The sequence below is a fragment of the Pleuronectes platessa genome, chromosome 3 (assembly GCF_947347685.1).
Source record: "Pleuronectes platessa chromosome 3, fPlePla1.1, whole genome shotgun sequence".
Classification (NCBI taxonomy): Eukaryota; Metazoa; Chordata; class Actinopteri; order Pleuronectiformes; family Pleuronectidae; genus Pleuronectes; species Pleuronectes platessa.
In genome coordinates, this window is record NC_070628.1 from 22,030,787 (window position 1) to 22,057,686 (window position 26,900).

At 42.4% G+C, this 26,900-nt stretch overlaps 3 protein-coding genes and 1 long non-coding RNA gene across 6 annotated transcripts; 2 read left to right on the forward strand and 2 right to left on the reverse strand.

The window, feature by feature from the left end:
• Nucleotides 1-1,163: 1,163 nt before the first annotated feature.
• On the forward strand, nt 1,164-13,745 carry hap1 (huntingtin associated protein 1). Of its 3 annotated transcripts, XM_053418804.1 has the most exons (15): nt 1,164-2,035; nt 5,914-5,990; nt 6,187-6,303; nt 6,392-6,486; nt 7,526-7,634; nt 7,975-8,053; nt 8,135-8,265; nt 8,446-8,520; nt 8,671-8,882; nt 10,209-10,427; nt 10,571-10,905; nt 11,122-11,310; nt 11,545-11,647; nt 11,892-11,950; nt 13,046-13,117. In XM_053418804.1, the coding sequence occupies exons 1-14, from the start codon at nt 1,837-1,839 to the stop codon at nt 11,929-11,931; spliced, it is 1,980 nt and encodes a 659-aa protein (XP_053274779.1). In that variant the 5' UTR covers nt 1,164-1,836; the 3' UTR covers nt 11,932-11,950; nt 13,046-13,117. The 3 variants fall into 3 exon arrangements, with proteins under 3 accessions (XP_053274779.1, XP_053274778.1, XP_053274780.1); XM_053418803.1 differs by lacking the exon at nt 11,892-11,950 and having other exon boundaries at nt 13,046-13,745; XM_053418805.1 differs by lacking the exon at nt 13,046-13,117 and having other exon boundaries at nt 11,892-12,611.
• Nucleotides 13,746-14,895: 1,150 nt separating this feature from the next.
• LOC128436895 (gastrin/cholecystokinin-like peptide) lies at nt 14,896-15,704 on the reverse strand. The gene is made up of 3 exons (XM_053418810.1): nt 15,516-15,704; nt 15,192-15,437; nt 14,896-15,071 (listed from the first exon to the last, which is right to left on the reverse strand). Exons 2-3 carry the CDS (start codon nt 15,433-15,435, stop codon nt 14,995-14,997), a joined length of 321 nt encoding a protein of 106 aa, XP_053274785.1. The 5' UTR covers nt 15,436-15,437; nt 15,516-15,704; the 3' UTR covers nt 14,896-14,994.
• Nucleotides 15,705-21,416: 5,712 nt separating this feature from the next.
• Nucleotides 21,417-23,398, reverse strand: LOC128436898 (uncharacterized). The gene is made up of 2 exons (XR_008338119.1): nt 23,056-23,398; nt 21,417-22,244 (listed from the first exon to the last, which is right to left on the reverse strand). It is a non-coding gene; the product is annotated as an uncharacterized LOC128436898 (long non-coding RNA).
• LOC128436894 (keratin, type I cytoskeletal 19) lies at nt 21,479-26,025 on the forward strand. The gene is made up of 9 exons (XM_053418809.1): nt 21,479-21,930; nt 23,108-23,233; nt 23,381-23,463; nt 24,488-24,644; nt 24,806-24,967; nt 25,107-25,232; nt 25,361-25,587; nt 25,682-25,716; nt 25,812-26,025. The coding sequence occupies exons 1-9, from the start codon at nt 21,544-21,546 to the stop codon at nt 25,916-25,918; spliced, it is 1,410 nt and encodes a 469-aa protein (XP_053274784.1). The 5' UTR covers nt 21,479-21,543; the 3' UTR covers nt 25,919-26,025.
• The last annotated feature ends 875 nt before the right edge of the window (nt 26,026-26,900 follow it).

Genomic DNA, 26,900 nt, shown 5'->3' on the forward strand with positions numbered 1-26,900 from the left:
GGTGTGTCAGAAGAAAGATGTTTGATCACATACTCCATATTCAGGTCAATAAGGTTGGTTAATAAGAAACATATTAAGTTTCTCACCAATTATGTGATTATGGTTATGAAGCGTGAAGTACCCGTCACATTTAATTCAGTAACGTATTTTGAGGAAGCACTCTTTTTAATTGTTGATCCAAACCTAATATTAACCAATTACACATAACTAATCGACAACAAGGAGCAGTCTTCATGGGAAAATGCTTTAAATCAGTCCAGACGTGCAGAGGAATTTCCCTTCTCTTGTTAAATAATAAAGCTTGTCCCGCAGCGTGTTTTGCTCTTGTTGTTGAGAGCTGTTTGCAGACAGGGAGGAGGACACGTCTGATCTTTAATAATTATTACTTTTCATGTATCACATCAACAGTATGAGCACTACGTGACTATCGTGCAGTTCTGTTTTTCTGTACTAGACGCCATGGGCCAAATCTGCAGTTAACGTGACAAATGACCTTCCAGGGTGTTGTTCCTTCAGACAAATATTTCACCAGTGTTATCAACTCTCAGTTTGCACAGATTGGTAGAGGTCACGTGTTCAATATGTACTCAAAAGGAGTTACAGCAGTGGCTTTGATTCGTTACTAAATTCAGATTTTTTTCATACTCTGCAGCGTAACTTTACCTTTTCTTTTTCAAATTTCTCTTACTGCATAAGATGATATATCTTTAATATATAAGTTAATCACATGTCTCATAGTGATATGATATTTAGAGGAGGTTGAAGCTAAGCACTTTACTGTAGTGTTGTGTTTTTATTGCTGGGTGGTGACTCAAACATGTAGCACTCGTCTTTGCTGGTTATTGTGGGCAAAGTTCTTGAGACATTACTTCCTCCTATTGTCAACTGCAGAACCTTTACTTGTGTTGTTGCTGTGTTGGCCTGTTGACGTCTAGGTGGTGACCAATGGTCACTATTGGTTCATAGAAAGCAACCGGCTCATCCTAAGAAAAGGATGAGGTAAGTTAATTTGATTATTAAAATGACAAAAAATGTGCTTTAATAGCAATTTGTTTTATTCATAATGGGCTTAATCTTTACTGAAATAAAGAATTGTTTTAATTTAGAAATGGGTTTGAATAGATTGTCTCAAAGGCCTGATGAGACTCTCTCATGGCAAAAAATAAATGATTGCCTTGTTTTCTTCACAGTAATCTTAGCCTTCAATCCTATTGATTCTGTTTCCTCCATAAGACCCCTGTGGGGTGGGAGTGGCTCAGTCTGCGGCAGGATTACGCAGACCCCTCTCTCTCTGTCTGGTGTGACGTATGTACAGAATAAGAGCAGCCATTGGCACAGGCGGAACCTACCATCTTCATCACTTCAGAGGGGTGGGTGGTGTCTGTGCAGCATCCTTTTTAAATGCATCAGATTTCCCATTCTGAATATTTTTTTCATTTATAACCATTATATAATATGCTCCTGCGCTTGGACAAAGCCAGTGTGATCATTAGCAGCTTTAGTTACTCACAGTTTAGAGTTTTCTTCCTCCTTCACCCCTCCTCCTCTTCCTCCCCTCTTCTCCTACCCGGTAGTCCAACGTGGCCAGGTGAACGGAGGCAGGCATGACGACAGATGGCCCGTACAGTCTGAGGGATTATTTATTAACACCAAGCAGCTCACATTCTCTTGCACACACAAACACAGGTGTACACACCCACTAACGTAGACCAGCGGACTCTGTTTTCACATATACACAGGGCAGCAGGACGATGGCTGGGACACAGCTGCTAGGACACAGCACAGCCAGCACACAGTAGAAGAACAAGGGAGTCAGAAGAAGAAGGGATTTAACTGATGGACGGAGACGCAGAGGGAAGTTTCTCTGCGGTCACAATGGAGGTGTGGAGCTCCTCTGCCTCTGAGGAGGAGGAAGAGGACAAGAGCACGTCCAGTCTTGTGGATGAAGTAGTGCACGAGAAGATTTGCCTGAACAGCAACAACAATAACAATAATAACAACAACAAAGACGGTCTTTGCAGGGAGGTGTCACAAGGTGAGATAAGACAGCGCGTGATGTTCCAGCGGAGCTCAGGTGTTGGTTATCTAAGTGCTGTTATTCTAAATAGTGCTCAGCATGTGAGGCAGGTGCAGTGGTGCTGAACTGGCTCATCCTGTAAATGATGAATATTCCAACAGAATGTCTGTGTGTGCAGCTCTTTTCACGAGGAGGCTTTAGTTCAACATTTAAGTGTCCAGAGAGGTGTTAAGTTTTGTAAATAGATTGAGCTTGAATGTTTCCTCTTAGTGTGGTGAAGGTCACTGAGCCTGTGTGTGTGTGTGTGGCCGCAGTCTGCAGCAGCAGAATCAAGCCTGTGTACATAAGAGCATTGTGAATCCTGGTTATATATGGAGGTCAGACCCATAATTTAGGAACATTATTTGAATGCCGCAGTTTCTATTTCATTTTACAGTTTGAATTTCTTTGCTACTGACATTATTCTATTAGAGTGCTATTTTTCATAATTTGAGAGGGGACATTGTTTTGAAAGCGTAAAAAATGAAAACTTGTCTTTGTGGTCTGTGGTTCACAAGGACACAGACTGCAGGTACATGCACTGTGCTGCTGCCCTACTTCCGATCCTGTCATCTGAGGGTATTGCATGCGGATGGTGCAGAGCAGTTGATGATCATTTATTGATGCATCTGCTTATAAAGAAGAACATGGTTGTATGTCTGAGATTAAAAAGGTTTTTGTCCTGAGCAGTGTCAGCAGTCCCTCTCCTCTATGACTCCTCTGTGCGGGGCGTTCTTTGTCTGAATGGGCTTGGGGCTAGTGTCTGCACGAATACTGCGACACGGGCACCCCTCCAGAATTTAGTGACATTCTAAACAACAGTCTCTATACTTCAGTAGATTGGAGCTTTAACTGTATATTGTTTTTATTACATCTTTATTTATTGTTTTATTATATTCAAATCGAGCAGTAATCAGTGATGAATCTGGCTCTGAAAAATGTGACCGCATCTTTATATATTTCCTTGTGGTCCACACACTTACGACTCCGCACTATTTTACTACTATTTTATTTTTAAATGTCCATACAGATCTTCAGTAAGAAGCTCCTGCCAGATCTGCAGAACTATGGAGATCAATAGAGGATAAATGTGAATCTTATTCTTGGCGCTGATCCATGCCTGTCTGATCCCCACAGCGTAACGTCGTAAGTAAAGCTAAGTCAGCAGGGTTCATCCACGGGAGCGGGGTTAACCTCTTCTTCCTCTGCGGGTTAGCTGCCTGGGTTTAGCTCGGCACCAACTGTTAAAGCTCTCGGTGGCATAAAGCATCTCTTTCCTTGATCTGTGCTGCACTGCAGAGTGAGGTCAAGAGGAAATGGATGAGGTGTTTCAGCTGGTGACACGGTTTAGCTCCTTATCATGAAGATGAAATTGTACTTCATTGACTAAGAACAAGAACTCCTTGGAAATAGTACACAGCAGAGGTACTTCTCTAGTGTAGTCCTGTGGCAGAAGATGGATACGCTGTGGTACAGGACAGTATCTGGAACCTCTCCACTGCCCTGCTGCCGACTTTTTTCTTTTAGCACGTGTAGCAATCCACTTTAAGGACAATAGGATTTTAGAAAGTTATCTCATTAACCTTTTTTGATTTGCAGACTAATACCTAATGCAGGTATTTTAAACTAATTAGCCATTTAGTGCTCAGGAAGACTTATATAAACCTTTATAATAATGTGTTATTTAGACTGTGATTTACGATTACTTTGCATGATTGAAAATGTAAATATATATAACCAGTCAGCGAGTCTTATTATCAGAAATCAACATGTTGACTCTGATTATTTTTGATTAAGGTGGATGATAGGAATAGTTCTATTAAAGCTTTTATGTAGGTTTTTATCAGTATAATAAACCAAAATAAACATATCAAATTTCAGTGTTTATTCTTGACCTTTGATAAAGCGGAAGAATTTCAATTCAGTGTCCATTTGGTAGGTGTTATGGAGCTTTTGATCATATCACATTATATATATAGTAGGTGTTTATAATTGTTCATTTTCCTGTGTGACATTTCTTCAGACAGATTACATTATATGATTAGACTTAAATTAGCATGACAGTATTTCTGACCTGCATTTCGAAGGCTGAGTCAGCTGGAAATGGGAGATTACCTCTTCCATTGGGCAATAAACTCTCACCTGGATTTTCCCCTGTACAATGTCTGAGATCTACCAGTGGACCTGGTGCATCGTCACCAGTGAGCTCACAAATTAAGGGAAGGGTTTCATGTATCATTTGTCAGTTATGTCACCATTGTGACCCAGATCCACATTTAGGAGTGACATTAACATTACTGTGACATTAACATTACTGTTCACCGCCTTACTGATGTTATGATTAAAACCTTTGAACTTTGACATGGGTTAAATTATTTTCACTACCCTTTTTTGTTCTTATTGAATCATTTTTGTTTCTACATTTCTCTTTAGTGAGCATTAAAACATGACCTCTACCATACTGTAAATCACCTTAGAGAGCTGAAAACCTTATATAATTCATGGGCAGCTATAGTTTTCAGTGGAATAGTTCAGCGCAAGTTTCCCATTAGGCTGATTAGACACCGATACAGATATCCAATCACGGTTTCAACGCCAAATTCAATTGCTTCCATCTAATTACTTTGCAATATGGCAACTACCTCTCTTTCTGCTGAAGTAAGCTTTTTCATTCAGAGCTACTCACCATTCAAAAGAGATGATTCGGATGTTAAACAACAGTATTCATCTTAAGTCCTTACGTTTTTCCCCCCTCAAGCATGTATCTGTTAGTGTAGGCAGCTATTTAATGTGAGTCCTTGGTGTACTCAAAACAATGTGGGTAATTAACCTTTCAAAACTTATAAGGAGAATAACTTTTCACCGTTTGGCTCATGTTCAATGCTTTAATGGCTTTAATTAAGAGCCTGGGTACATCATTACCAGATCGGTCTAAACTGAGAACATAAACAAATGTAAACAAAAGTAGCGGGTGAATAAGCAGTTGACGTTATCCCCTTCATGCTGTACATGTCCTGCTGGTGTGAACACTCAGTCAGTTTAGAGCTGGCGGTCTCTCTTGTTGAGCTATATCGGTATTCAGGGGAGAAGGCCTTTATTGGCGTCTTATCTGGGCTAAACGGGATCAAGCTAAGAGGATCGGTATCAGGCTGACAAAAAGGAGATGTTGTGGTCTGAATCTCAGAGAAGAAGTGTGCTCTGTACACTCTGTTTCACCCTGGCTGTCGTTACAGGTTCATATTTGATAATTTATTTGTGCATGTTAAAGAATGTAGTCTCTCTTTCTTTGACATCTTTGATGTTCATCAGACAAATTCATCCAGAAATTCAACAGAGAACACAAAAGGCTTTACAGCACTGGATGAGTGAATTCATTGGCAAGTTAACTGATTAATTGAAACTGATCATAACACTTAACACAATAAAACTATAAGTGGATATAAAGCACATAAAACTCTATTCTCTAACTTCTCAAAAAATGAATAATTTATTCAATAATAATTTAATAATACAACTTCAACAAATCGGTTCAGGGCCATAGCATGTTATTAATAGTTAAATTGCATGTAAAAGGTCTGTTACCTGATTGTGAGGGTCACAAGGTCTTTTAATGTGACATGTGTACAGTCATTACATTTTTTTCTAATGCTGACTTTTCAGTGGCTAATTAAAAAATAAGAACCAAAGAAGCCACCAATCAATTCAAAAACCTTCTCCACTGTCTAGTTAGTATCCAACACATCTCTTGTCTCGTAGAAAACATTTTCTGAGGCCGTTGTTGCCGTGTGTCTACTCTGTGCCGTCTCCAGCTCTGTATCTTCCGCCATTCATCAAATCCCTCTCTCCCCCTCCCGCAGTGCTGTGCTCAGACAGAGTGGGCCAGGTCACCAAGACGTATCATGACATTAAGGCGGTCACCCACCTGCTGGAGGAGGTAAGAGAGACACACTCAGCCGATGAAAAGGATTAAAGAGGATTAAACTTAGCTGCCTCTCTGACCCTCACTGTTTTCATCTGTGATCCTTCCTTAAACTCTTATTGTGTAAAAGAAGTTTTCGAAATATGTGCATGTTGTTAATAAATATATGTTAATAAATAAAATAAATGCTGTACTTTGTATCACTTTGCAGAAAGAGCGGGATCTGGAGTTAGCGGCACGTATCGGTCAGTCTCTCCTGAAGCAAAACCAAGAACTAACGACACGCAATGAAATACTGGATGAACAGCTTGAAACTGCAAAGGAGGAGGTAAAAACCTGCCTCATGACACACACACTTACTGTTGTCAGTTGTGTTACAGTCTGCTGAGCTCAAGTGATCATGACTTATTTTCTAGATTGCACAACTCCGTCACGAGCTCTCGATGCGGGACGACCTCCTTCAATTCTACGCGAGCACTGAAGAGACTGAGAACGCGGAGTCGCTCTCACCGTGAGTGCAACACGCTCGTTCATGTCCACCGAGGTTGAGGAATGACTGCCATTAATATTGAGCTCCTTGAAAGTCCAAGTCTATGACTCAGTCTTTGTACTGTAGATACAGTATCCTGCATTTTCTGCAATAAACACACCTGAAGACTTTTTATTACACTTATTTTCCTTCAGAACATACAGAGCAGCCTCCTCCCTTTAAATACACAGGAATTACCTGTTGATAGGTTGCATTGTTCAACCTTGGTCTTTGACAAACTTTTGCTTGTAGTTCTATTCTTTTTTTTTTTTTTTTATTATTATTTTATTCTTGTGAAATTTAAAAAAAGTACTTTTACAGCAGTGCAGTGCGAGCATAAATCAGGTGATAGTGAAGACTCTTTGACTCTGAAGGGAGCAACGTGTCTTCACTATCACACTGAAATGTTGCTTTAGGGTCCGGTCACACATACAGTATGCAAATGTTTGAGCGGCGAACCCTCGCCTCCCGTTTCAATCAGTGCATCAAGGAGGCAAATAAAACCTGCCTGTCCGGTGGCAGAGCAAATCACAGGGTGGCTTCACGTGGAGTTTAACTGTGGTGAACTTTGACCGCTCTTGTATTTATGACAGGGCCCTTACCCTGCTGCTCAGTACACTGAGTCTGTGTGGAAGCAAACACATGTTAGAACATCTCCACTGATCCTCTCAAAGTTTCCTGCTAAGCTGTCTACTAAAGTCCTTCCCATCAGCAGTTAATCATCACCACTATTCACTGTTGTCCCTCTTTTCATCTCTTCTCATTGTATCTGCTGTCAAAGCTTTTTGAACCATTAATCACCAATTTTCAGTTTTACAATTACAACATGTTCTTTGTAGACAGCCATTAGACTGTATTTGTCAAACAGATGAAAAAGCTTGAATATTGGTTGACATAGGAGCTTAGTATTTGTGATTATATACACTCTGATTTAAGATCACGGATGTTTCCAATAGATATTTTTGAAAAAGAGTGAAAAGATGGGTTGTTCAATGAAGACCTACCTTTTGTTTTGTTGCAGGATTAAAAGGAATGAATCGTGCAGTTCTCTCACCAACTTTGTCCACTACGACTTCCTGCAGCAGAAACTGAAAGTTTTAGAAGAGGATAACCGGAAACTAAGATTAGAGGTATTTAACATGACACAGTTCCCACAAGGAGGATATTTTTATTTGTATTTTTTATGTGGAAAATGTAACTGATACACAGAACATCATTCTGTAATATTTAATTATTTTTAAAACTACTTCAACATACCAGAAATGCAGGATGCATTCTTATTTCAAATCTACAAATTAAAATTAAACATATTTCTGAAAATAATATGTCATTAAATGTGAGGTTATAGAGTTGTTAAGTCAATATTTGGGAAAGTAACACCCCTTTGTTTTATCACAGCTTAGGGCTGAATCAGGTGATCATGAATTTGAATGATTGTATAATACGATACAATGCTTAAAAACTTTGCAGGCTCATGAGCTCACTACAGAGACGACCAACTACGAGGAGCAAGAGCAGGAGCTGATGATGGTGTGCGTGGAGGAGCTCTGTAAGTGTTACAGTGCAGATTCAACAGCTGGAAATAATGTAGCTGTAACTTAGGCGCATTGATCTGTCTTGTGTGTTTCAGCATCTGTCAACAAGCAGGTGGTTGACCTCTCAGATGAGCTGGCACGGAAAGTAGAGGACACTCTCAGACAGCAGGAGGAGATCAGCTCCCTGCTCGCTCAGATTGTGGACCTGCAAGCCCGCTGCAAAGGGGTGAGGGACACACACACACACATGCACAAACACACATACACCTACACACGCATACACACACAGAAATAGATTTACACAGAGGCACAAATTCTTCCCACAAGGTGTCCTCAAGGTGCAGCCACTCACTTCATGTGAAATCCCAGTAAATCTCTTTTAACTGTATTCACTCTGTGCTTCCAGCTCTCCCATGAGAACGAGGGCCTGAACCAGCAGCTGAGTGCCTCCCGTGAGAGTCAGATCAAACTTAAATCAGAGGCAAGACACTCGTTGTTAAATACTTCAACAAAACCCTCCGTCTTGTCTTCCTGTCTGTATGGCTGAATGGTTGTCATGTCTCTGCATAGTTGTGCATGTTGTGAGTTCTACAATATATCATTGTAGGGCTTTGTCTCCCCCTGTCTGCAGCTCAAGGACCTGCAGGACAAGTACTCTGAGTGTGGCGACATGCTCCACGAGGCCCGAGAGGACATTAAAAACCTGCGGAACAAGAGCGTGCCCAACAGCACGGTGCAGCGCTACACCGCACTGGCCTCTGTCCTGCCAATGGACTCACTGGCAGCTGAGATAGAGGGCACTTTCCGCAAAGGCCTGGACACCCCGGCTCCGTCAGAATACAAGTGAGTCCGTCAGTTTGACTGTGATCTCACCTGTTGGAGGCAAATGTGAACAAGCTCAGCACCAGGACATTTTTTTCTATAAGTAAATCATCAAGGGTTATAAAATAAGTGCCTGTGGTTTTTACCATCTGACCTTTTGGATGACTTAAACAAAAACACAGTCCTTCAGAACTTAATTTATATTTATTAGAAAATATTGATCTTGTTCATTCTCTTTAGTTTTTAATCTAATCTGTTTGAAATTGTAAAATCCCCTGTACGTTCACATGACAATGTTTGACAATGTCTTGCAGGAATATTGAGAAGAAAGCAGTATAGCTTTTTTAATATTTCAGTGGAAATAATTTAGTTTGCAGAGCAGAACTCAAAAACCATTTAAATTATTTTCATGAAACTTCACATTGATGTTATCAGGCATTGAATTTTTGCCTTTTGATCGTTTTTGAAAATATGATCACCTTCTGTGTTCTCATGGTGAAGGTTTGACTCAAGTTTGACACGTTGTGCCAAACTGAGACGTGGCTCTGTACTAAGTAAGAGAAAGAAACCATTCTGTTTTCAGGATATGGATATGAAGAGATTACGCTTAATCACTGGCACATTGCAGGATTACTCAAAACTAGTTACAGCATAACTCTTTACTTTAAATAATTATCATTCTCATCTAAAATTATTAACATAAATGTAGATTGCCTTTGCCTTTGACCTTGTCTGATCTATGTTTGTTATTGAAAAAAACGAACCTGTTGTTTATCGCAGAGGGGAACTTCAGGTAACTGTTATACAACCAAAGGATCTGCACTTTCAGGTTTTGTGGGTTCTGGGGAAGTGTCCACTCCTGATGACTTTAGTAACCACTGCAAAAACAATCTAATGGTTTCTGGCACAAATCCAAACAGTGGCTGTTCTTATGCGAAGGGGAACTGTTTTTTGGATTAAACTGAGAAAACTACATGTAATGGACATTTAATTAAGTCCATGTACTCAAGTACTCTGCATAAGTCCGATTTTGAAGCAGCTGTACTTAACCTGTGTATTTCAATAAAAAGTGCTGGCATGGGTCGAAACTGAATATTTGAAATGATGTTCGGGTTGGGGCAGGGTTGGTTACATTGGCAAGGGCTGATGTTGGGTTGGGTTTGGACACAAATAACTGAATGCCTTGCTTTGGTTAGTTTTTTCTTGGGCACAGTTTTCTTCCTGTAGCTTGTGTAAGACAATACTTGCATTAGAGCCGATATTGTGATGGGGATACTGATGGTCTATGACAGTGATGAATATTCAAGTGCGATTCAATGACCACTTCTACTCTGCTTATCCTGAAAGGAACCACCCGTGGCGTGTGTTTGAAACAGTGAAGGTGGTGAACAAGGTGGGGAAGCTGCGGTCTCTGTGCCAGTCTCCGGCCCTCCCAGGCTCCAGCCCGGTGTCGGCTCGCTCCAGTCATACCAGCACCCCCCGAACGAGCTACTATGGCTCTGATAATGCCAGCTTCACCCTGGAAGAGAAACACAGCTCCACTCCAGCTCAGAAAGAGGACAACAGGTGTGTGTGTGTCACTGCACTGTTATATCGAATGGAACAGGACAGGGTTTGCAAAATGATCTCGATATCGATAATGATAACCACTAATTAAAATGTTCTGTTAAGTCGAAGCAGTTAAACATTGTCACGTGTCCTCCTTGTAGTGTTGTTGGGCCAAAGCGTCTGGGCCAGCCGGGCACCCCAGGGGGCCAGGACCTGGAAGCAGCTTTGCGCAGCCTGTCGGCCCGCCAACAGAGCCACTCCTCCGAGCGGCCTTTCTTCGAAGTGGAGCGTGAGCGTAAACTCCGTGCCTTGGAAGCAAACTGCGAGGACGGCGAGGTCTCCAGTGGCTTTCTGACGCCAAACAGCCTGGGGTCCAGCCCGGCCACATCGACAGGCACCAACTACTCCAACGGCAGCTCACGGCCCTCCTGTGGCTCCTCGGCAGGATCCAGGTCTTACCTGCCAGACCGCCTGCAGATCGTCAAACCTCTGGAAGGTAAACCATCCATCCTCTGGGCTGTTACTCTTCCACACATTGAACTGTTGAGGCAGAGTATTACACACACTTCCATCCTGCCTCACTCATGTCTCTCAACTTGTAACAGCAAGATTCACTGTGATTTGACTCATTCGGGAAACAAGTAAACCTGATTTAGATTGTGATGCACCTGCTCTGTTCACAACTGGTGTTCCTTGTGACTCTGTCCGTCAGGCTCTGTGACTCTGCATCAGTGGCAGCAGCTGGCCAAACCAAACCTGGGCGGCATCCTGCATCCGCGTCCGGGCGTCCTGACCAAAGACTTCAGGGAGCTCGAGGTGGACATACAGCACGTCTACAGCCTGAACGACCTGGAGGAGGATGAACCCGACCTGTCACAGCTCTCAGGAGCGCACGCCATGGGTAGGACACACACACTGACTACACACATGCTACATTCAGACAGTTCCACCACAACTGTCCTATATATATTCACTTTAGTAAATACCCTTTAGAATGGTTTCTGCTAGCAGCGTTTTTTCTACCATTCAAGTAGTTTCCATCCTTATTTATTCTTACCCATATAGTTTATCATCATAGTCTGCTTTATCTTTCATGTGTAGTTTAACATGCTTCTCTCCTTCCATGATCACCCAGCCTCTCCACCTGGTCCCAACCTCCCTCAGACCTCTCCCCCACATACCATTACCACCCGCCAAGTCCTCCAACCCTCCCTCCTCATCCCCTCCTTGTCTGCTAGGTAAGAATACACACTGCCTTCATATATTTTGTTACCATGTTGTGTTGTCTTTATTTTTCACAGCTCTAGCCCGGTGAATTTCCATCTTGGACAGTAAAGCTACATTTGAGCTTGAAATTGATTTTGTACCGATGTGATGTGATTAATCCTCAACATTGTTTCGATACAGGTGTTCCCGATTTCATCTTTCCCATCCTGCTGCTTTATTTATCTCTTTGCCGTCTTCTGCTCTTTACCCTCACAGTGGCAGAAAACGTCTGTCGAGGCTCTTTCTCCAGCTCTAGAAGGAGCATTCGGGGCAAAGTAAGAGTCGGGGTGGATTTACAGTGAATGCTCAGTAAATGTCTCGGATATCAACCACAGTTGCACTGTACCCTGTTTGTCTGACTAAATAGTGTCTTGGTTAACATTTGAAGAAGTTGTTTAGCCTTGATTTTCACTAAGGAAGACTTTGTATAACGTCTGAAATTCCATTTTCAATGACCTAATGTTCCTGGCTATTTCATGAAAAAGCATGTACATACTTACTTCTTACTAACCCTTTGTGACACAGAGTTGTTTAAAGCTGCTTTTCGACATGCAATGAACTCTGGATAGTTTCCTTGCATCGTCCGGACAGGCTGTATTTAAGAACGCAAATGTCCGAGTGAGAGGCTCCAGACATTCTCTGGAGTTTTTACAAGGCTGCTGGCGGAAGAAACTCTAGATAATGTCCAGAGCCTCTCAATACAGCTGGAGATTCTCTGGAGCATCCACCGCGAGCGAGTGGGAGTGTTTATGACGTTTCTAACAAACGACAGATGCAAAAATGGAAAAGCAAGAAGAATCCAAATATCTCAGGATGAAAAAGCAGTGCCACACACATAGACGACACAGAGGAGGATGTCAAGAGAGCGTTTGGTGATAAGGGCAGATGTCGGTGTCAATGTGCTGTCAACAAAAATAAATGATATCCTCAGATGAATTCATGTTAGATCCTGCCTCTGCCTGATGCACCACCCCTCGCTTGAACACTGCTGAGATGTTTGTGTTGAGAATCTCCTGCTGCGTTGTCCATATGTGAAAGGGGAACCCGGGAGAAAGTCTGGACCCAATTGTGCAGACATTCTCTGGAGGTCATGTCTGAAAACGGCTGTGCTGTCTCATCTGCTCTTGCTTTGTTTCTACTCCAACACATTCTTGCTTTTCCTAGGTTTTCATCCTAGCAACCACACTAACATCATGTTTATTCATTTCACAGCAGTGATGACACTGACAACAACTGAACTAACTGAAAACATCACTCTGTTTTGTGTTGTGTATGCACTTTGATGGTTGAACAACAACAGACGGCTTGAGTTCTAATCTATTGTGTGTTAGGTTATGTTTGGTTTGTAATAGTTTTCTTTCTGTGCTCAGCCTTCACTCTTTCGGCCTGCCACCTTGTCGGAGCTCTGAGCACGTGAGCACTTCATCTCCTGCCCTCCAGCAGCACTTTGGCCTACGAGGCCGGAGCAGCACCGCCCCCCCCGGCACCACTGCAAACCTAACCACCTCATCACCGGGACTCCTGCAGCTGCTGAAAGAGCGCGGCATCTCAGCCGCTCCTTATCCCCACCACCTCCTGCGCAACAGCTACAATACAGAACCTCCATTCACAGCAAAAGACAAGGGTGGAGGCTCGTCATCGGACAAGGAAGCAGGAAGGACATTTTTCAGCTTGAACCTCGTGGGGAAGCTTCAGAGGCTGGGGCTGCACAGGGTGGCAGCCTGGGGGACGATGGGCCGCAGTAACAAGGAGAGAGAAGCAGCGAGGCCTCCACTGAACGTCTGACCCTCCACCACTCACTCCTCTTTCATTCACCGCAGTGGCTTTGAGTGGAGCCATGTGACACTGCTCTGGTGTCTCCAACACAAGAGAAGCAGACTGCGCTGGAGCCATACTTTGAGTTGTCCGTTGTGTATAGCACTGTTCTTTTGTATGAAGTCATGTATAGTAGATGTGTGTGTGTGTGTGTGTGTGTGTGTGTGTGTGTGTGTGTGTGTGTGTGTGTGTGTGTGTGTGTGTGTGTGTGTGTGTGTGTGTGTGTGTGTGTGTGTGTGTGTGTGTGTGTGTGTGTGTGTGCGCTGCGCGCGCGCGCGCGTGCACATCTTCATCTCAGGACAATCACCTGATCACCTGACCAGTCCGTCTGACTGACACTTTTTCTTTTTACACAAAAAAAGGAAACTTCTTTAAAAAAAAAACTTTTTATATTGTGTTTTGTGAATGTCATTTTACAGTTTCCTGCCACTGTTTAAAAAAAAGTCACTATCTTTTTTGTGTTTGTTTCTGAAGTGAAAAAAGTCAAGTTGTAAGTATAAATAACAAGAAGAGAGTAGATAATTAATGCACGTCCTTTTTTTTGTAATTAGTTAAAACCACAAATCAAGCCAAGTCTGGCCCTGAAGATCTTTCAAATGCACTAAATTACACTTTGGTCTTCCTGTTCATTAGCTGCTCCTCTGAAGAAACCATGTTGTATATAAGATTGTCAAATGGCAATAAATGAATCCAGAAGCACTGCGTTGACTTCTGCTCCACGCTGGGGGGCCGGCGGCAATGACACTGACTGAACTGAATGTCGATCATGTTGACGTCTGCCCCGCAGTTCCTCGCCTGCTTTCACACAGCACATGTCGTCAAAGTCTTGAATCTAGACATAACGTGTATCTTGAGACAAACCTCAGCAAAAAAAAAATGAAAACAAGCAAATCAGGTCTGACAATGCTGCAATAAAAACAGCCAGTGACAGTTTTAGAAGCAATATGTCTATTGACTGAAAAATCCTGCTTGTACAAAGCCGCTGTGTTTCATGTCATCAGGAACTTTTGAAACTGCTGGGATGTAAATGAAATCAAAAATCCTGCGGGGCGTTCAAAGTGAATGCTCCGCGGTGTTCAGGGAAATATTCTCTAACAGAAATACCAGTAGAATAAAGTTGTTAATAATAATAATGTAAACGGCATGGTTCTTCAATGACCTGCAGGTAAAAGGCATAGGATACATGTGGATGCAAAAGGGAATGAATCAAACACGGGTTTTTATAATTTGTGTTCATCAACCAAACCACTGTTTCTCTGCTGTGTAGTCTCTGTTGTTAGCATCACGTGTGTGTGTGTAAACTGAACCACATGTGAATAAAACTGCATTTTCATCAAGTACAGATCTACATGTCTCTGTGTTTCTACTGGAATCAACAGATAAACACTGCAAGAATTCTGCCAAAATGTTTATTTGTAAAGTTGCAGGGACAGTCAAACATTTCCTGTTGAAATATAAAGTATGATCACAAAGCAGGGGGCTCTGAGGTCGTCAGCGTGGCGTCTCACTCTGCGTCCCGCCGTCCGAAGTCCACCCAGCCCTGGTAGTCTCGATCTGGCATGCACTCAGAGTTCATCACCCCTGTGAACAAACCAGTCCTACATGAAACCACACACACTGATTCAGATTACACTTCCTCCATCTCATGCATCTCCCTGACGGGTAAAACCACAACCGCACACCCAAGAGCCCACATCATACCTGAAATAGCTTTCATTATTTGCTTGGTCATAATCTCCCGTTCGTCCTCGGAGAGGTGTGCCCGTCTCTCCATCCGTGCAGAGCGAGTCTGAGGCGCCGGCTCCCGTCTGTGGGCCGAGTCCCTCGCCCTCTCCCTCTTGGCCAGGAGCTGCTGGAGGGGGCTGGTCGTCTCAGGTGAGGAGGCCGCACTGCACACGAGCAGAGCCGCCAGCAGTGCCAACACAAGCATAACTTTCCCTGACATGTCTGTGCATAAAAAAAAAGACAGACTTTTAGTAGAATTCATCCTTTTTTAAACCGTTGAAAATGAGAACAGCACTGTACCTGTGGAGATAAGATGAGTATGTTCACAGCTACGTCCGAGAGAGGTGAAGCTTCTGGTGCAGATCTGCTGATTCTGAGCCGATCTCAACCTTTTATACCGAAACCTTTGAGGATGAGTGATGTGGCCATAGAACCCCAGAGTGATAACAGTGTTCACTGATTGATCGGGAGACGGATGCACTGGGAGGATGTGCGTAAAGGAAACGACGGACCACTACATCTGTGAACCCATTATTGTTCCTTTCACTCACCTGGAAAGGCCCTTTTTGCTCCGCAATAGCAATTAAACAGGTCAATGTGTTTACACTAGAAATCCAATACAACTTTAGAGCCTTTTTCAACCAATACTAAGTATCTGGCGTAACTATGCAGCAGCTGACTTCCTCACTGTGAGTGTGTGTGAGGCGGGAAACTGGCTTTTCTTGTGTCGTCAAATGGCTTTTGGTGATTAGATATATCCATATAATAAGCATCTGTTGTTATTAACAATTTGCACATATTGGAACAAGAGTCAATTACTTCTTTGCCATTTCCTTCAGGCTGTAGTTGTTATGCCCCTGCATCGCAGACAGCCAGAGGCCGGAGGTGTTATGTGTTAGGGTTGTCCATCCTCTTTGAGGGAATATCTTCAGATTTGGTTCAAACCTTCAGTTTGATTTAAGGACGACCTGATTCCAATTTTGTGGGCAAAGGTCAAAGTCACCGTGATGTATGCGCAGTATTTTTTGTTTTGTCGTGCACGTTTGTGTCTCTACCCAAAGTATTTCCTTTCTCCATTTAGGAAACAGCAGCATAATTTGGATAAAAACCAGTGAAAGGTGACAATGAATGGTGACAGTTATCCGTTTACGTTGCCAAAATCAAATCTGAAAGTTTGATATAGTTTGAATACCGTGTTTGAGCTTTAAAGAAGACAAAAGTCGATATTTTCCTAAGTTTATCCTCAATTGTTGCTTCAAATTTTAATGTTGTACAGTAAAACAACATTTTAAAATGGTGCAAACTTCAGAACTGTCTTTATTAGTGGAGGAACATACAATAGATACTCCTCTAGTTCACAGCCTGATGGCAATTGAAATAATTACAAAAATTATTAATATGGACGTGGAAACGGTGACATTTGCAATAATTTGACCATTCGAATTTGACTGTGACTTGCAGTGTTTGCCCTCTTGATCATGATACCTCAAGTCTGACTTATTATTTCAAATTTTGACCAGTTTTCACTTGGAGTCAGGATGGTGATTCTAGTCCATCATTCATTTTCAGATAATAGAACGGGATCCACTGGGTGATTATCGACTTCATTGCTTCACGCTGTGCTCTGGATCCCTGAATGGCACATGTAACCCTTTAGTGAAAGCCAACAGAGCATTGTTAACATCAGAGCTGTTTGCAGACTGTATAGATATCCTACAGGTAGCCCCTCCATTGTGTGTCCTGTGTCCCCCGACTCCTGTAAAGCAGAAACATCATGAACACGCCCCTCCAACCCAGACTTTTTTGACCCGGTCAGTGAAAGCGTAGTTTGTCAGCTAGAGTAACTCTGCAGCAATGGATGATTGACTTGGTTCATTAAAAAAAAAAAAAAGTAATAGGAGCAACGCCAGCACAATGGAGAGAAGGCCCTGAAGGTGTAAGTGTTAGAAAAAGGGAGTCGACCTCCAGCGAACTACAGCTGCGGATACAATCACACAGGTTACACCTGAACTGCATCAGGAATTCAGACATCATTAGAGGAGACACACAACCATCAGAAATCTGATCAATGTCCCAGATGCCACGCACATGTCAGACTCACGCTCACACACCCATGTTATCAGGCTGCGGCAGATGTCCATCCCTGCTTTTGTTTGTTTTAAGTTCCCTTGTGGACTCTCAGCTATGTGCCAACCAAAATAATGCTTTAATAAAAAGGCTGCAGGACTTGCAAAACTGGTGCGATGATGAGTTTACTGAGAAAACACTAATGCTCATGTGACTGTGTCAGTAAAAACCATCATCTCTACTGCTCTAATGTTTACCTCTGTCTTTTCTCTGTGTCTTTTAGATTTTGGTCCCAATCGGATTTAAAATGTGTTCTGTGGGATATTTTATTGAATCCACAATACAACACTCAGACATACAGTACCAGTCAAAAGTTTGGACACACCTTCTCATTCACTGGTTTTTCTGTATTTGTCTTTCTTTCTACATTGCAGATTAATATTGAAGACATCCAAACTATGAAGGAACACATATGGAATTATGTGGTAAACAATAAAGTGTTAAACAAACCAGAATATGTTTTATATTTTAGATTCTTGAAAGTGGCCACCTTTTGCTCTGATGAAAGCTTTGAACAGTCTTGGCCTTCTTTCAATCAGCTTTATGCCGTGGTCACCTGGAATGGTTTTCAATTAACAGGTTTGCCTTGTCAAGAGTTAATTTGTGGAATTTCTTGCCTTCTAAATGTGTTTGAGACCATTAGTTGTGTTGTGCAGAGGCAGGGTTGGTGCATAGCTCTATACAGTGAATAGGCCTATTCGACTACAGTTCCAACCCATATTATGACAAGAACCACTCAACTAAGTAAAGAGAAACGACAGTTCCTCATTATTTTAATACAGGAAGGTCAGTAAATCTGGAACATTTCAAGAACTTTGAATGTATCAAGTTCAGTCACGAAAACCATCTAACACTATGATGAAACTGTCTCTCATGAGGACCGCCCCAGGACAGGAAGACCAAGAGTTACCTCTGCTGTCGAGGATAAGTTTATTAGAGTTCCCAGCTTCAGAAACCGCAAAATAAAGCAACTCAGATTGGAGGCAACATTGGGGGCTTTGCAGGTGATATATTCTTGGTGATTTATTCAAAATTCAAGGCATACTTAACCAGCATGGCTACAACAGCATTCTGCAGCGACATGCCATCCCATCTGTTTTGCACTTAAGGCCAATTTATGCTTCTCCGTTTTGACACGGACCGATAGGACGGCCTTTTTCGCCGTGGAACGCCTTCTCCGGGCTCCACAGAGAGCTCTTCGTGCAGCTCTGATTTTTCGAACTACACGTCGGCATGGCGGAGAGCCTACAGATAACCATTGGCTGTGATTGGTCCGCTAATGATAGCATTTCGGAACGACATCATTTCCGGACCTCAAACTTCCTGTTTCATTTCCTATATCACAATAAACCCAAACACCACTACGATTAATGTGACAAGTGTGTTAAGCCAGCGGAGTTTTCCAGCTGACAGTGGCTGGTTAGAGCCCTGACGGCATGTGTGTACAATCACATATGGTTATAACGAACTTTCATAACGGCGCTAGCGTCCTAGCCACCATGCTAACTGCGGTGGCAACTGTGAAAAAACCCTCTGTCATGACTTTAATTCCGCGGTTATCATGACACTGTTTCTCAAACACCGTCAGGTTAAAAGCAAACACTTGGTAGTAGTTAGTATCGGGAGTCCGTGCTGACTGTGTTTGGACACTGGGGGGGAAGCTAGCTGCTTGCATGTAGCTTCAAGCTGTTGAATTAGCAAAGCAGTTCGGATACAAGACCAGGGAACTGCTTCGCTAGGAAACGATAACATAAGCATTATGACCCGCTGGGTGTCACTTTAATTTATTGAGTTACCATCGTACACTGTGTGTGCAGGTAAATAATGAACATGGACTTCTTCTGAGAACTCATGAGGAAGGCTTCTCTAAGCTTGCCTTCCGTTGCGCCACCTACTGTTCTGGCACCCAATTGTTTTCATCAGCGGCGGAGAAGCATAAATTGGCCTTTAGTGGGACCAGCAATTGTATTTAAACAGGACAATGAATCACCATCCTGTGGTTGCATGCCTCTGGCACAGTGTGCAGTTTTAGTCCACATAGTTATATTCCAGACTATGAGATTACCGTGACCTTGACCTTTGACCTCTGACCACCAAATCTAATCGGTTCATCCTTTAGTCCAAATAAAGTATGTGTATCAAAATTGAAGAAATTCCTTCAAGGCATTGTTAAGATAATGTTGATAAAGGCTGAGATGGACGACCTGATAACACTTCTCTTCCAGCCACTGGCTGACTCTGGCACAAAGGCAAAACAAGCTTTTTTTTGTTTACAGTAAAATAATTAAGGAAAAAAGTATTGTGGTGTAAACATGGTTGTGTTAGATTCATTATTATTTACAGACCAATTAATAACAAGATAATCTATAAAATCAATGTAAAAGATGTAATTAAAATGTCACTCTCCTTAAGTGATATGGAGCTCAACACTGCAGTTTATGTCACCACCACAAAACTTCCTACACAACTTGTGATCCACAACACGAAACGTAATTACCCACTACACACCAACACTGACACTGAAGAACCTGATAGAAACACACTGACATCAGGTTGGTGTTAAATTCTATTACATAAAAAAAGGCACTTTATGCAAAGCTTGTGCAACCTTAACGTGCACGTCACACAAAAAGAACCAGGACCAGGTAGAATAGCTAACAGACGTAGAAATATACAACAATGGTCGTCCTCTGCATCTGACCTCAAGCTTTTCTCTACATCACATCTCATGTCATCTCTCATCTGCAACAGATTTACAGTGCATTTGTGTTAAGTCGGCCTCGAATGTAAATACATGTCTTCCCGTCTGTTAAATAAAACCTGTCAAATAATAACAATGATTCTAATAATAATAATTCTAATAATAATAATAATAATAATATTTTAGTTGTTTGACATGTTTTTTTTTAACAGAAGGAAAGACATGTAATTACATTCATAGTCTTAAATATGGATGTTAGGAAGAACCTCTGTCACTAAATTGTTTTCGTGCTATGTGTTATCTTTCACTTTCGCTAATGGGTGTTTCCCTGAGATGTCTTCTAAAGATTATTGTGTCAATCACATCTGGGTATTTGATTCCACACCTTAGATAAGCTTCTTAGGAAACAGGTGTGACAGAGTGAACATTTTTTTTCACTTTTTAATGTTTTTATTTTTTCCCACTTGATATATTACATTGTCCTTACATTTGGGGGTTTTTTTTGTGCTGAAACAAGTGGAATTAAATTTGAAAGTAAACTGATGATGATGATGATGATGATGATGATGATGATGATTGAGTCTATTTCTCGTCAAGGTTTGTCTCTCCACAGGGGCCATTTCTTTCTTGCTTTTTTGTGGGCACTGGTCGGTTTCTCCATCATTTTGTCTAAAACGTATAATATGAAGTGCATATTGATCATATATGTGGTGATTTGGCGAAATACAAAGATAAACTTCAATTCCTAAAACGACACACTGCAGTTGCGAGCTGTTTTTACTGAGCTTGCCAAATTTCTCATCACGCATGAACAACAAGTAAGAATACACAGAACAATCCACGGCTCAGCTTCATGTTTTAGTTTAATCATTTATTTCATTGATTCATTTGCTTTAAATCAAATATTATGAACTGAATTTTTTTCCTAGATTTTTTTTTTCCTGTTAGATGGCAAATTTCTAATTTTTCTTATTCATGTTTTCTTTGTATCTTGGAATGATTATTTCATTTTTGTACTTTGCTATATTGTACTGGAGGTCAATTTGTTCCCAAGTTAAAATAAAGGTGGACTGACTGACTGAAAGAATGAATTGTTATTTCTTCTATCTAAAGCCACCTTAATGGAGTTCTCCCAGTTAGTGCATGAAATGGTTAAGTCTTTTGCATTTCACCTTGCTGCTTTAAGTATGAGTGACATTTGAGGAAATAAGCAATCCTCTTCATGTCTGCCTGGATATCAGTCTGATGATCAGCTATCCAGCCCTCATGTTGCTCAACTAGATATTCCACCTGTCTTCCAAAGAGCGTCAGTAATGCTTGTGCACACACCTATTAAGCTGGATTTACTTTTTGAAAACATATTATCTGCATACCTCGCATAGTTGTGGCCGGCGACCTGACGCTTTCACAGTTCTATAAAAGCCCAGCAGTCTGCACAGAGCCGCTACACAAGCCTTCCAGCTCTCCACCGGCCTCCACTTGCACCATCCACCTCTCACCATGACTTCAGCCCTCGTCGGCAAAAGCAGTATCTACAGCTCCCGCAGCATCTCCGGCTCCCGCAGCATCTCCAGCTCCAGCTCCCGCAGCATCTCTGGCTCCCGAACCATCTCTGGCTCCCGCAGCATCTCTGGCTCCAGCGCCATGAGCCTGAGCGGAGGGATGCAGATGCTCGGAGGCAGACAGACCCGCATGTCCACCGGCAGCGCCATCCTGGGCAGCACACCCAGCGTGTATGGAGGAGCAGGGGGTTACGGGACCCGCATCTCCCAGTCTGCGTTCTCCTTCGACAGTGGGTTAGTGTGTGGGAACGAATATGCAGTCATTGGCAATGAGAAGGTGACCATGCAGAACCTCAATGACCGGCTGGCCTCCTACCTGGTGAAGGTAAGCCATGAGGATGATAGCTGCACAGGTTCAACGACTTTATATTACATGGGAATGCACCCATACACACATACACACACACACACACACACACACACACACACACACACACACACACAACATATAACATAACCCAACCCCTTAACCCTGACCCCCCCTAACCCTACACACACGTTTGTACTTATTTCTTAGTAGGGACATTCATTGACATTAACTAAATGCCTAACCTAAACCTAACTTTAACCCTAACCCTAAAACCAAGTCTTAACCCTCAGCCTTTAGAAAAATGTAGGTCCACCCAAAGTGTCCTCACTCTATACACATACACACCCCAACACAAAGACACACACTCTCACACACACACACACACACACACACACACACACACACACACACACACACACACACACACACACACACACACACACACACACACACACAGACACACAATGGCAAACACCTTTACTTACACTTCTGAGTATTTGATATTTAAATCACTTTCATGTATTTTAACAGTGAATGTACTTTTTGCCCTTTGCTCTTTGTTTGACATTTATTTGTTCCTTTGTAGTTTTTGATATCAAGAACCTTCATATGAGTTAAAATATAAATCATTGTAAAATAATCTGTGGCTGCACTTACAACAAGCTCCATCTGGACCAGACAATAGATTAATGCAAAAGGCCTAAGATAACATATGATAATACACCACAGAGAGACTTAACTTCTCTTTTCTTCTACTTTACCAAGTTAGATATTATTATTTGTTTAAAGTAAAGGCTAAATGACCGATCATCGATAATGACATATAAGTATGTAAAATGATGAATATACCACAAATCAAGAATAAAAATGCAACACAAAGTGCATGTCATAAAAGTGATTAAAAACCTTTGTGTTAAAACATGTTAAGAATATGAAATTTTATATACATTTTGTGTATCAGGTAAAACATTTCAAATGTAGCAGTCGGGGATCAACTGAAAGGGCCACAAGAAACAGTGTTACCTCAAACTGTTCCTATTCAGACTCAGAAAAAAAAGAAATGAAATGCATCTGATCTGTGGGGTGCATTCTTGAAACAATGGATTGAGGGAGAGAATAACTTGCCTCCAAGTGTCATACCTAGTAGTTTTATAAACAGTCACATGAGGACCGTTTCTGGTTGTGTGTGCAGGTTAAATCCCTGGAAGCGGCCAACGGGAAGCTGGAGATGCAGATCAGAGAGTTCTGTGAGAAGAGAACCTCCGTGTCCAGAGATCTCGACGGATACTTTGCCACCATCGCTGACCTCCAGGCGCAGGCACGTGTCACAACGAGCACGTCCTGACACGTTGGGATGAATGCACGCCTCACACTCATGTTTTAGACACTCCCATGGAACAGCCACCGTGTGTCTACTCTGTGAAAGTGCAAAGCAAATACTGACTTCACTTTCCCCTCCTTTCAGGTCCAAAGGAGGCGCTTAGAGAATCAAAATGTCATGCTGCAGATTGACAACGCTCGGCTGGCTGCTGAAGACTTTAAAATGAAGTAGGTTCACATTCCTCTGGGACCTCATTCTAAGCTCATATACACATCTGAGTATATGTCAAACAAATCTGTCAAACAAATCTGAAGAAAGTTTTCTTTGTCTACTACATGCAGAGGTGTCAAAAGTATTCACACTCATTACTCAAGTAGAAGTATAGATACTAAGGTTTAAAAAGACTTCTGTAGAAGTTGAAGTATCAACTCAAGCTTTTTAGTTAGGTAAAAGTGTAAAAGTACTGGTTTCAAAACTACTTAAAGTATAAAAGTAAAATTAATGTAAGGGGACATTTTTTTCCATTAAGGACAAGCCACGTCTCAGGGGCCTTTAGTGCACTACCCCACCTCCTCCAAAAAAAAAAATTTTTCTAAAGGCCATAATGACTATAATGTTATATTAAAATGTTATGTTGAAAAATGTAGAACGCACTAGGCTAGTCGTATTGGCTGCTTATATGCCCATTAAAAATGATCACATTTTATTACAATGCAAATATATTAAAGTACCATATGTGTACTACTGAGCATTAACACGCGTTTCATGATAACTAGTTGCCAATAAGTATTGTATTTTAGTGAGGTCCTCAGATCGGCCCTGCCGGAGTCGGTAACGGCCCTGGCGGAGCGCCGATAAGAAGATCAAACTCGACTATATCGAGGAAGTAAAAGTCGTAACAAGGTTTCCCCCCCCCCCCCCCACACACACAGGTGCTTAGGGTCTCGCGCTGCGCCCCAGGGCCAGCATGTCTCCCGAGGCCGCCCACTTTGTCCAAATTAGTTTTGGACAAAGTGGAGGAGACAGAAAAAGACAAGTGCCCCCCACTTCTCTTTTTCTGTCTCCTCCACTTTGTCCAAAACTAATTTGGTTCATGTGTGATTTTGATGTGGCTTACTTGTGGCATAGATCTGGCAAACAGGACCACCCAGGTGCCATTGCGATGTGTGGGATGGGCCAAAACAGATTTGTTATGTTGGGTAAACCTTGAACAGACCTCTAACTGCACATCCACCCAACATCTCTCTGTAGGTACGAGATGGAGCTGAACTTGCGCACGATGGTGGAGGCCGACTTGTCTCGTTTCCGAGGGATCCGGGACAGCGTGACTCTGAACATCAGCGACCTGGAGATGCAAATAGAGGGTCTGAGAGAGGAGCTGGTCTACATGAAGAGCAGCCACAAGGAGGTGAGAAGCCTCCAGTGGAATTAGAGGGATTTACCTGCTGAGTAATCTCTTGTGGGTTGGGGTTGCAAGTGCAAGGGCGCCATCAGCTGGTGGTTGCAGACATGACTCTCAGGGCAGGAGGACAGAGAAGTTTTAAATGCATGCTCTTCTCCACGATGCAGGAGCTGCTTCTGCTGAGGGCCCAGCAGAGCGGTAAAGTGAACGTGGAGGTGGACAGCTCAGAATCGGTGGATCTGATGAAGACGCTGGAGGAGCTCAGGGAGTACTACGAGACTTTGGTCTTGAAGAACAAGCAGGAGGTTGAGAAGTGGTACCAAGAAAAGGTGAGATGGGAGGGCCTGAAAATGTCCATGAAAGTATGGTGGGAACTTTCAAAGTATTTATCTTGTGTGTGTGTGTGTGTGTGTGTGTGTATGTGTGTGTGTGTGTGTGTGTGTGTGTGTGTGTATGTGTGTTTCTAAGATGTCTGGTCTCGAGGTGGTCCTCGTTTCAACCTCCACAGAAGTGAAGACTTATTACACACAGCTGTCCGAGCTCAAGAGGACCTACCAGGGTTTGGAGATAACTCGGCAGAGCGTCATCACAGAGGTCGGCCACAGACGAAATGACACAGTGTAGATGCGAGTCATCTGATCGCTCTCAGATTCATTCATATTGACATGAAACTCAGTTCTTTTTTCTAATGGAGCTGACATGGTTTCATCGTCTCCCTGCAGTTTCAGTGCCTGCAGCAGAGTCTGGAGGAGGCGAACACTCGATACAGCCTTCAGCTCAGCCAGCTGCAGATGACCATTAACGCTCTGGAGGAGGAGCTGCAGCGTCTGATAGTCTCCATCGAGCAGCAGCAAACTGAGTACACCCTGCTGCTGGACATCAAGATGAGGCTGGAGCGGGAGATCGCCGAGTACAGGAGGCTGCTGGAGGGAGAGGTACAAGAGAAAAGGTAAGAGATGAAGTGTGTTTCGCCTGGAAGTTGGAGGCCGACAAGTTGGAGCCATGAAACATGTTCTAAATTGAACGTTCACTCCCCCCCATAGGTCTGTGATCATCAGCAAGGTGATAGAAGTGGAAGGTAAGACTCCACACGAGCTTCCCAACACACTTTCTGTGAAGTGGTAACATGTTGTCGTCATGTGCCTCTTTGTGTTTGTCCCCCCACCTCCACAGAGCATAAACCCCACATCGAGAGGAGAGTGAAGACCATCGTGGAGGAGATCGTTGATGGAAAGGTGGTGTCCTCCTCCGTGGACACCCAAGTGGAAGAAATCCAGTGATTTTTTTCTACAGTGAGGTTGCAGCAGGTGATGATCTTTCCTTGGCAAATGTTAACTCTGATTGTTATGGCCCCAAAACAATGATTAAAGACAGAAATCAAAGAAAAGAGTGTATTTTTCATTTTAATATTGTTTTAGTTTGATCGTGGATGCACCTTAGTCACTACAAACTTCTTGCATAGTTCAATTTAAGTAACCGAAAGACAAGGATATGTTTTTTTTCATGGGTTTAAGGTTGGTGACATGTGTATTTCCCCCCATGTGGAATACTGTGTAGTAGGGATATGCTAAGTTGTGTTTTGAGTGCAACTCACTCATGACCACCAGGTGTCACCTTTGTCTTTCTCTCTGAAGGATCTAACTTTACAGGCCTTGGTTGGACCAAACAACTTGTTTTAAGTAGAAACAGACTTTTGTTGCAAATACGAAATTTTGAAACACAAATTTCTTTATTTCCATCAAGGGGCAATAAATAATGATCTGCAAATAGCACAAAATGATATATATTAAAGCCATTTTAAGAGTAAAAGGAGAGAAACCACACTGCTATACTGGATGTGATTAAATAGAGAGATAGATAGATAGACAGATAGATAGATAGATAGATAGATAGATAGATAGATAGATAGAGAGATAGATAGATAGATAGATAGATAGATAGATAGATAGATAGATAGAAAATAAAATCACAAAGACAGGACATTATGTGTCAGAATGTGTCCTGCTGTAAATGTAAAGAGTTCATTTTGATCTGACTGCTCCAAAAACAAGGATCTGAGGATTAGGTCCCGTGAGGTTGGTCACTCTTGAGTCACAGACAGCTTCTTCACTTCCAGTAGGTGGAGCTGAATCAGGTGGAGACTTGATCTGCAGTAATCCTCACATCACAGTTAACCAGTCTGCCAGGTTAATGTGTTGTGCACTAGAACAGTTAAGACTTTCAATCTTTTGTGTTTTTTGCGCTCCACCGTATTCACACGTT